The sequence below is a fragment of the Tinamus guttatus genome, unplaced genomic scaffold (genome assembly GCF_059628265.1).
Source record: "Tinamus guttatus ecotype Peru unplaced genomic scaffold, ASM5962826v1 Tinamus_guttatus_pri_ptg000172l, whole genome shotgun sequence".
Classification (NCBI taxonomy): Eukaryota; Metazoa; Chordata; class Aves; order Tinamiformes; family Tinamidae; genus Tinamus; species Tinamus guttatus.
In genome coordinates, this window is record NW_028288706.1 from 5,875,365 (window position 1) to 5,886,005 (window position 10,641).

A 10,641-nucleotide genomic window follows, 5' to 3' on the forward strand; every position below is an offset into this window, starting at 1 on the left:
AAACATCATAATGGAAAACCAAATTCTTGAGAGAAGTGCTGTGTTTTTGCTGAAAAATGTTTTCAATTACTTGAGACGTGGTTCGCTGAGTGTAACTGTCCTTTTCCTAAATTCCTGGGATTATTGTGCTAGAAATACCTGCTAATTCTAAATGATGATAAAATGAAATAAAATTACTTGAGTGAGAGTTGAGATAGAAAACACTTCTTTATCTTTCTTTCTTTTTCTCTCTCCACCCTCCTTCTTCTCTGCAGGTATTGCTGTGTTTGGCTACTCGATGGTTGTGTCAATAGGGGGAATATTTGCTTCACGACACCTGCACCTTAATCTGCTCCACAATGTCCTCAGGTCTCCAATGAGTTTCTTTGAACGTACACCCAGTGGAAATCTGGTGAATCGTTTCTCCAAGGAAATGGATACTATTGACTCCACTATCCCGCCAATCATCAAGATGTTCATGGGGTCAACTTTTAATGTCATTGGGGCTTGTATCATCATTCTGCTGGCCACACCAATAGCTGCTGTCATTATTCCACCCCTGGGACTTGTCTATTTGTTTGTGCAGGTAGGGAGCATTAGGGTCACCTGGGCCAGCACACACTCTCACCCTCTGCTATTTAAGATTGTTCCCTTCTGACTCTGTGGTAGAAGGGATTTTAATACGTTTGACTTGAGAGTCTGCATTTGATTGATGGTGCATGGATAACTTGGTGAATTTTGCAGAGCGTTTCCATGATTGTCAAGTGTAGAAGTCTGATTTCTGTAACCTTTAAAGCTATCTTCCAAACAAGAGAGGCATGTTTGCATGATTGCCAATGCCTGCGTGTGGTCAGAAAAATGTTTACAAAGGAAGAGAAATGATGGCAGCCTTCGACTCCTGTCTTCTGTTGGCAGGGTGCACTTGCTTCACTTGGTTCAGTAAAACTAGGACAAATCTGAGAAAAGAAGCTGATTTCTCGTTTGGGCTCTTGAATTAGAAACTCTATCTGTCACTCTTAGGCTCATGTGACAGGTCTTAGGCTCCTTAGTAGATGTATAGCGAGGCCTTGTCAGGACACCTGAACTTAGCCATCATTCTGGCTCTTTGACCTGCAGAGATTTTACGTGGCCACTTCTCGCCAGCTGAAGCGCCTGGAGTCGGTCAGCCGCTCTCCGGTGTATTCTCACTTCAATGAGACCCTCCTGGGAGTGAGTGTCATTCGAGCCTTTGAGGAGCAGAAGCGTTTCATACAGCAGAATGACATGAAAGTGGATGAAAACCAGAAAGCTTATTATCCAAGCATTGTTGCAAACAGGTAACAGTGGGGAAGAAATTTTGAAGGACATGGTTCTGCTGTGTCCTTGAGTCACAATGAGAAAGCCTGTGGAGCTGTATCTCTTTCACAGAGGCCTTGCTTAAACTTGTATGAAGGAATTTAGATGACTTCCAAATTTCTTTTCTTCCCATGAGTTTCTGCCTTACTTCACAGAAAATGTTTTTTTACGAGTCTTGATTCCTTCATCCCAGTGTAACCACAGCTGCTCTCTGAACTAAAACAAGAATTCATATCCCTGAAAGGCTTATTAATTTTGTACATGTCTAGGTTTTCATGCTGCTAGGACAGAGCCTTAAGTACTTTGCAATTCTTGTGTCACTGGCAGTACTCAGATGCCATGACAAGATTTTAAAATTTTATAAATATATACTGATATTAGAAAATTTTATTACTGATTAATATATTATAAATACATTTTAATATTTTTTAAAAACAGCTGCATGGTAGAACACCAGTCAGCCTCCATCCTGATTCTCTGTGTATTTTTTGTCTTGCAGGTGGCTGGCAATCCGTCTGGAGTGTGTGGGGAACTGCATCGTCCTCTTCGCAGCGCTGTTCGCAGTGATCGCGCGCAACAGGCTCAGTGCAGGGCTGGTTGGCCTCTCGGTGTCCTACTCATTGCAGGTATGAAAAAAATCTGTGTATGTTGAGGCTGCATAGGATGGTCAGAACGTTGCATTGGGGTGGAGGGAAAACTGAAGTAAGGAACATTACATTTTTTTTGTAAAAGTTATTGCAAATAAAATTGGGAGAGATGGTAGTAATTACTTTGTCCTTTCAGTGTGAAGGAATGTGGCTCAGAAGTCTCATCACATGCATGTAAAAGACATCTTTTTTTATCCAGCACTGATGGATAAAGACCATATTCAGTGAATTCTCAATGCTTTGGTGAACAGGGATTATTGCTGGGATTCTGTTACATGTAAAGTACATGTGGGTTTCTGTCTTTCTTGCAGATTACAGCATACTTAAACTGGCTGGTTCGTATGTCATCTGAGTTGGAAACCAACATCGTTGCAGTAGAAAGAGTCAAAGAATATGCTGAAATGGAGAAAGAGGTACAGTGGGGACTATTCTTTACAGCTAGTGCTTGGCAGATTTATCACTGGCCTCACGGTTGCAACATTGTTTGCTGATGGTTGCATATAGCCTCTATGGCTGTAAAAACAGGAACACAAGGGAGCTACAGCTCCCTTAACACTTAGTTCTTTGTCACCTGGAACACCTGCAGCTGCTACTGAAATGCTTTACCCTTATGTTATCTCCTCTCTAGACAAGCAGCATTCCAGATGGGAGATCTTTTCCTCCTTGCCAGATACTCTCTGTCACCCTCTGCAGTGCCTTTGGCTCGGTGCTCTCTGTCTTGTGTAAAAGTCAGAGACCTGTTCTGCAGCCTCTCCCCCACGCCCTGGCTGGCTGCACTGGAAGGTGCAGATGAACAAGTTCTCTGAGCTCTGCAAAAGCAGAAATTTGATAGAGCCGAGTGCTGTGAGTGCTTTCTAGGGACAGACTGTAACAGTGGGTAGTTCCTGGGGGTGCTTTTGAGCTGTCTGCCAATCATTATACATCTTTGTACAAAAAAAAAAAAAAAAAAAGATATCCTGCCCTAGATAGGCAGTGGAACTGTGCAAATACAGATTAGTTTTTTTAAGTGCCTAGATTTTTTTCATGTGTGTATTGTCCTACTCTTGATATGGGGAGAAATGCAATTTACTTTTGTTTCAAATCAGTTAGACTCATTTTACCTGCGGTTGTGCAGGTTGGCTATAGAATAGTTCCCCATGGCTTCCCTCTGCTGTGCCTGTTACTTGAGAACCTGACCAGAATCACTATTTTTGCAACCAAAGCTTATGATGACCCTTTCTAGAAGTCTTTCTCGGATCCTGGTAGCAGACTGCTGTTTGGCACTAGCAGTGTAAACACTGGGGCATGTTCTCCTTTCTCCCACCTCTAAGGGAGACTGAGGCAGCAGCTGTTTGCTGTCACCCTATAGATCCTCCCAGTGCTCACATCTCAGTGGAGCTGCTTTAATTGTATGTCTGGCTTCCCCAATAGCTTCCTCGCTGTGCACCTTTGGGTAGGTGGGCTATCCAAATATGTGGACGCGCTGTGATTCTAAAGGAATATTTGTCCTCCAAGTGGGACTTGCGATAGCAAATTTCCCTACCATTTAATCTGCCTCAGGGTCTCTTTCCCTTTTCCCCATCATGCCAGTTCCTTTTGCAAGTTGCACACTACTTAGGATTTTTCTTAATTGTATTCATAAAGTCCTCTTGCAAAAACTGAACCCATGTCCTGTTGAAGGATAAAATAACCAGATATGTTTGTGTGCGGTTCTTCCAGGCTGAATGGAGCATTGAACAAACTGCCCCAGCGAGCACTTGGCCCCAGGAGGGGAAGATTGAGTTTCGAGGCTATGGTTTACGTTACCGAGAAGACTTGGATTTGGTTCTGAAAAACATCAATGTTACCATAAACGGGGGTGAGAAGGTAATGAGCCTGAGCTTGCACCCGAGGATGGCTGTTTATGACTGTGCAAGTGTTGGCACTGTTCTGTAGCGATACTTGAGTCCTCAGGCGTTAAAAGAGCTTCTACAGAAAGAGAATACGCCTTCTACCTTGATGTACCTTGCTTTGTTTGGACAGAAAATTGGAGTATGCATGAATAAAAAGGTAGAAATTTCCATCTAACACAAAGTGTGTAGTATGGAAGTGAGTGCTTATGTTCTAATTTTATCATAAATTCAAACAGAATCAGAATATCACAAGCATGAACCAAACAAGTGTTAAGGAATTTTTGGACTTTTTTGTGTACCTTTCCAGGAAAATTAAAAACTTGTGAATGGATTGCTGTTTCGATGCTGCCTTTTGTGGTTCTTTTTGTCTTTTTGATTTCCACCTTCCCCCCCCCCCCCCCCCCCCCCCCTTTTTCATACTCTTTTTTTTTTTTTTCCTTGCTGTTCAGTAAGCCTTAGCAGACTATGCTATTTAGGGGTTGGTAGCACAACCAATATAATAACCTTTTGAAATGCATCTATTTCAGGTGGATTTCCGGAAATGCTTTAACTCTTCCTTGTTTCCTGTATGTCTCCCCAACAGATAGGAATAGTTGGAAGAACAGGAGCTGGGAAATCCTCCCTTACTCTGGGTTTGTTTCGGATTAATGAAGCAGCTGAAGGAGAAATTGTTATTGATGGGATTAATATTGCAAAGATCGGACTCCATGACTTGAGGTTCAGAATCACCATCATCCCTCAGGTAGGTGTGAAATACTGCAGTTATCTGAACTTGTTTTGGAACAGTGCTGTTCCTATAATGAACTGGGGAGCATATGTTCCTTTCTTTATCCATAGCTATGAAAAGGAGACATCTAACTATGCTCTTTTGTGAACTTGAAAGCATCCCAGTTTAGTCCAGCCGCTGTGCGTTCAACAGTTTAAAGTATTTGAGAATGTGGCTTTTTAAGTACTGGGCCCACAATCTCTTGCCTTGTCATTCTTATTGTACAGCCTTTAGTGCCTGCCTGCTCTGATTCAAAACAACACCATAAAACATTGTTTATATAAATCATGTTGCAGCATGTAGGCAAAACCGTGCTGCAAGGGGTTTTGTGGTCTGCTTGCCTTTGAAATCAGTGGGGTGACTTTGCTTTCTCCTTTTGATTATTTTGTATTAGTTGACTTTACTATGTCAAAACTATTTCCCAAGCAGTACTTCTTCAAATCCAAGAAGAAAAATAATGCAAATACTGCCTTGGGGAGAGAGCACCTCTTCTTTCGCTCAGTAGCTCAATAAGTAGGAGTGGTTGGTTAGTTCTTCTGAATTAGTGAATTACTGAGTCATGGAGTGCCAGAGTCTTCAGAAGGTAGAGGTTAGGCCCCTAGAGATGTAAGGAATATAGGTGAGGAAAAATAACTTGCTGTTATTGGGGGGAAAAATGATATGTCAATCCTAACTTGAGTAAACTGGCTTGTTTGTAACTGCAGCTGGCCATGTTTTCATTTTATAATCTAGAAAACATTTTTGGAGTGTTTGTCATGTTCTGTGCATCTTGTTGATTATCTTTTTATGGGACTAGGATCCAGTGCTGTTTTCTGGGTCTCTGCGTATGAATCTTGATCCTTTTGAGCAACACTCTGATGAAGACATTTGGAGGTCTTTGGAATTGGCTCACCTGAAAAATTTTGTATCATCTCTTCCTGATAAACTTAATCATGAGTGCGCTGAAGGTGGGGAGAACCTCAGGTGCGTAAATAAAATTTGCTTGTGAAAATTACCTTAAGAACTGAGTAAGAATGGAGACTTGTGTGTGCCTTTCCTGTGCCCCCTGCCATCTGCAGCAATTTCAGACTCCAGTTTAGATTTTCCTGGCAGTTATATGTGCTAGACAATAGCTAGGTTTCCTGCTTCCAGAAGCCTTAGAACCCATTCGGGACAATTTGAACATACTTTGAACTCTGAAGCTAGTGAATTTAAAATAATCGAAGAAATACACAGAGAATGCTGCTTCCCAGCTGAGGGTGTCTTTGAAAGCTTTTAGTAACACAGCCTGCTATTTATAGCAGATGCTTAGAACTTGCTGTGGCTCTTGCCCAACAGAGGCAGTTTTCCTGTGGGAGTTGTTGGCTTGCTTTTTGCACCGTAAGAGGGATATGTGTTCAGCCTGCAAAACCCATTTAAAATCCAGTCCTCGGCCCTGCACTGATTCAGTGCTCCAGCTTGATGCTGTTATGCTGAAAACATTTGTAACATGTTTTCTTCTGTCTTATTGCCTAAGCTTAATTGGGACAGAGGTAAATGCAGTTACAGATGCTGTTGCATACTTTGCAGTGAAATAAGACTGACCTCATCTGTCTTCTTTTTATCAGAGATCTTGCAAGAAGTTGCTAGGCCTTGAAATGAAATACTGCAAATTTGTGATCATTTTTTTTCTTTTTTCTTTTTATCTTTCTGTCCCATGTGCACAGTGTGGGACAGCGCCAGCTCGTGTGCCTGGCTCGGGCTCTGCTCAGAAAGTCAAAAATCTTGGTTCTAGATGAGGCCACAGCTGCTGTTGATCTTGAGACAGATAACCTTATACAGTCAACCATAAAGTCTCAGTTTGAAGAATGTACCGTTCTAACTATAGCCCATCGTCTGAACACAATCATGGACTACACAAGGTAAATACCATTTCTATTTTGTGATCTGGTGTGTGTGGCTTGTTTTGTGCTCTGCTTAAATGAGTGTCCTTGTTAGCCAACTGTAAACCACTACATTTTCCCCCCCACTGTATTTGCTGTGGCTCACGGTGCTTGTGCTTGGCCGCAGGGCCTGCTCCGATCCCTCTGTCGCTGACATGTCGGTGCTACCCAGACAGAGCAGGGAAGGGAGAGATGCCAGGAGGAATCTCTCCCTGGGTCTTACTCTAATACGGGTTTAGACACAGCTGGAAAAGGCAGCAGAGCTTTAGGGAGCACATATCCCAGGCTAGGCAAAGATATAGTGTAAGGAGGCAGGGGCAGGTTCTGCACTTGTCTGAAGTTTATACAACCTCTAATGTTCCCCTCCCTTTTGGGTATAGTTCATATGACCTCATTCATATACATCACCTTACTCAGACTTTTTTTTTTTTTTTCCCTTGGAATTTCAGTCTTGAGCTGTTTTGTCCTTAATATTACAGAGTGGCAAAGAGCAAAGTGCTGAGATAGTGGTAAGATAGTTGTCTGCTTTTGTAGACCTCTGCTCATACTGTCGTTGGGAAAGATGAGAGGAGCATTGCCTGCACGGCACCACAGGAGTCCTTTAATCAGAATAACACCCAGTTAAACCCATCAGTCCAGAGCACTGTGGAGCAGCACCTGCTAAGGAGCTTTGCCAGCATCTCTGCATGGCCTCCTTAGTTGGTGGAGATGGCTGAAGGCAGCATCTTAGCTGTGAACTGACCGTGGTGCCTCGCTTTTCTAACCTTCCTAATTACAGCTGCATGGCTGCCTCTCATAAGCTACATCTGTGTTGTTGTCAGTGGGTGCTTTATAAGAGCAGTTAGTTTAGTGCAAAGTTGAGGGAGCCTTATGCCAGATTTCACAAAGTTGTCGGGACTTCCATCTTGACAGTAAGTGCTGCTCCTTAGTTTCTGGTTGGCACAGAGCACAGTCAGAACTGTCTTATGTGCCTGCAAATAGTAGAGTAAATACATGCTGCTTAAAAAGCAGAGCAGGGAGGGAGACCACCTGCAATGAGATCAGCAAGACAGAGGTGAAACGCTATTCATTCTTGTAGTCTGGGCTATCTTACCTTGCACACAAGGACTGTGCTGCACTCAGTTCCTGTGTCTGCATATAAACCTGTACTCATTGGCATTCTGGATTGATCTTGTTGTGAACTTTTTCTTTTTTCTTTTCCCTTATTTTACAGAGTTTTAGTCCTTGATAGAGGCGAAGTTGTGGAATGCGATAGCCCAGACAACCTACTTCAGAAAAAAGGCATTTTCTATAGCATGGCCAAAGATTCAGGCTTGGTGTAGCATTGGATTTGGTGTGTGAGCGTGGGGAAGAGGAAGGTGACGCATTCGGAGAACTGTAGCTTTGACCGAACTGGTGTGAACCGTGGTGTTCAGTGTTGGACCTCGGGAGGTCAACCAAACCATGAAGATGGAAGTAACATAAAAATGCAATATCTTTTTTTTGTTGTTTGTTTTTTTTCTCCTTAATATTGATTTAGCAAGCCTGCTTTAGGAGAGGCACATATACTGGCCAAAATACTTCAGATACTTACATTAACTTTTCTCTGGAATCTGTCCTGCTATTGCTTAAACGTAATTGGAATGATCTGTCAGAGAAGTTCAGAAAAGCTTTTACCTTTTCATCCGCTCTTATGTTCTGAAGCCCCATTTTTTCTGTTTAAAATATTTTTTAAAGGCTAATTATTTGCTTGTTTGCTGATTCCTCATTTGGTGAGCCATCTACTGTGGGATGCACTTGGAACATTTTGTGGCATATAGTACTATAGCCCAAAGACGTGTTTGTTTTTTTTTTTTTTAATTCCTGTGAAATTATGTGTGTGTGCCAGATTTTCTCATTATGGCATTTACTGTACATGGTTAATGCTTTTATGCATTCTCCTAAAGTTTCATATGTGTTTACAGTACATAGCAGCAAGTTCACTGTAACGTGTCAGTAGTGCAGAGGTAAAAAAACAAAACAAAACAAACAAACAAAAAAAAAAAACCAAAAAAACAGTCAACTTCACAGCAGTATTTAAACACGCCTGCCATGACAGTCACTCCAAGACCAAGTTCTTGCAGCAGCTGACGTAGCGCTGATTTAACACTGATTTAACACCTGGATCACTCAGGAATTAGGACATGGGTGGAGAATCCTGGTCACATCTGTGGGGACTGCGCTTAGAACCGAGGATTTGTCTCAGCAAAGGTTGCAAACCAAGTTACCCTAATATTGATTGTAATAGCCTTGACTCGGCAGTTCTATTCTTTAATTTGCAGCTCTGCCCCATCAAGGACCTTAGCCTTATAACAAAAAAACGTGCCCTTCATGCTGCTGCTGCTGGCTCTTAAATCTTGTGGGGAAAATGTTCTGTTAAGGTTTATAAAGAAAAATTCTTGTTTTACTGTTTTAGAGTTATGTGTGTCAGAGAGGTCCAAGAATTCAATTAACAGTGGAGTCTGGTTTCAAGATAATTTTGTTGAATGTTCACTTTTATTTTGGAAGGAAAAAACAATTGCATTTCTCATGTTCTTAACAGCCCCCCCCCCCCTTTTTTTTTTTTAAAGAAATTGTTGGAAGGCAGTAAGCTATGTTAGATGGATCCAAATACTAAGCACTCTGAGAATGTGGACTTGTATGAATAATGTTGCTGACTATACAATTGTCTCCTCTTTAGAGTAAAGCTATTTATTTTTTTGTAAGTTATGACTCTCTGAAATTGAATAGACTGAAATTTTCTTTGGTATTTTTTGTAATGACTATATTAGAAATACAAATATTTGCAAAGAACTTGCAGTAAAAGAAAAATGGTTTGAATGATAACATGACCTGTCATCTTTTGTTTTATTTGACAAAGTCATAGCTTCTGCAGTTCAGGTTTTTGCCTTGAAAACACAAATTAATGGAGGAGTCGCTTCAGAAGAATTATTGATGCTAGCAGGACTGCCAGGGAGCCAGCAAATACCCGTGTGCTGTGGGAGAGGTTGATGGCATCTCCCGCTTTACCCTGCCATTTGAGTCCCGTAGCTTGCTGAGCAGCAGGCAGTGAGGATGGATCACAGGAGCAGGATGCAGTGGTGCTGTGGAGAGGATCCATTGCCATTCCCATGGTGTCCCGGTCCTGTGTGTCTGCCATGCTTATTGGGTGGCTTGGTGTTAAGTTAGTCAAGGAAAATCAGATGGGAAAGGAGAGTGGTCTGGGAGCTATGGGAGAAATGGTTGGTTTTGTGGATATGGCGGGGGTGCAGGGGGCAGGTTTTTTTGTTTTTGTTTTTTTGTGCTGGGTGGTTTTGTGGGGATGAAATAATGCAGGGCTGAGCAGTCGCTTCAGTCTGCGTGGGCTGTTCCTCGGGGCTGCTTGGTGCCGTTTGCGCTTTCCCGAGTACGAGGGGTGGAGGGGAAGGGTCCAGGGCAGGGCCGGGTGACGCTCCCTGGCCAGGGCTGACCCGTCCGGCAGCCGCTGCCCCCGTCTCCAGGAGGGCTCGGCAGCTCGGAGCTCTAGGTTTCTCTTGCTAGAATCCTTGCCGGAGTTGCCCTGACCTCCAGTGAAACATTTGTTTTGTTCAGAATGCACAAATAGACTAGGAAAGCCACCGAGATGTCAGTAAACTGGGTTTAGATGGAAAGGTGTTATTTGGAATTTGAGCTAGCAGCAAACACTGAACAAACAGAAGCTGCTGTGTGTGTGCTGCACCCTAGGCCTCACAATAACTGATTAAAATATTAATAATATTAATCAAGGGCCTTCTCTTGATCAGTTTTATGCATTCAGATTATTGGAGATATTAAACAGACTTTTAATTCTTAATATTTCTTATTTCTTCAGAGCAATTTGTGAAGCAGGTTGTTAATGTAGAGTTTTGAGCAGACCATATTTATATTCTGTGTCAGAGACTTGAGTTCCTGATTTCACTTACATAATTACTTGGACATGAAGTCAGGGACTGCAGTCCTCCAGCAGAGTTTCTGTGTCAGATGTAACCTTGGAAGTCCCTCTTCTGTTGCCCTTTCAGCACAGCTTGATGCTTGAATGCTCAGGGTATTTTTGCCCACTGTTACGTTGCGCAAACCAGCAGCAGCAGCAGTGTGTCCTTTCAAAGATTACAAGTGGGAAACTACGT

General features: G+C 42.4%; 1 protein-coding gene across 1 annotated transcript in view; it reads left to right on the top strand.

Moving 5' to 3' along the window:
• The window catches only part of ABCC1 (ATP binding cassette subfamily C member 1 (ABCC1 blood group)), a 49,804-nt gene extending 41,611 nt beyond the window's left edge, over positions 1–8,193 (top strand). The window contains exons 23-31 of the mRNA XM_088523198.1: positions 255–565; positions 1,096–1,295; positions 1,814–1,940; positions 2,273–2,374; positions 3,660–3,806; positions 4,416–4,574; positions 5,395–5,561; positions 6,284–6,478; positions 7,713–8,193. Coding sequence (XP_088379324.1) covers positions 255–565; positions 1,096–1,295; positions 1,814–1,940; positions 2,273–2,374; positions 3,660–3,806; positions 4,416–4,574; positions 5,395–5,561; positions 6,284–6,478; positions 7,713–7,821 — 1,517 coding nt within the window. The 3' untranslated portion in view covers positions 7,822–8,193. The remainder of the gene's footprint in view (positions 1–254; positions 566–1,095; positions 1,296–1,813; positions 1,941–2,272; positions 2,375–3,659; positions 3,807–4,415; positions 4,575–5,394; positions 5,562–6,283; positions 6,479–7,712) is intronic.
• Positions 8,194–10,641: the final 2,448 nt, after the last annotated feature.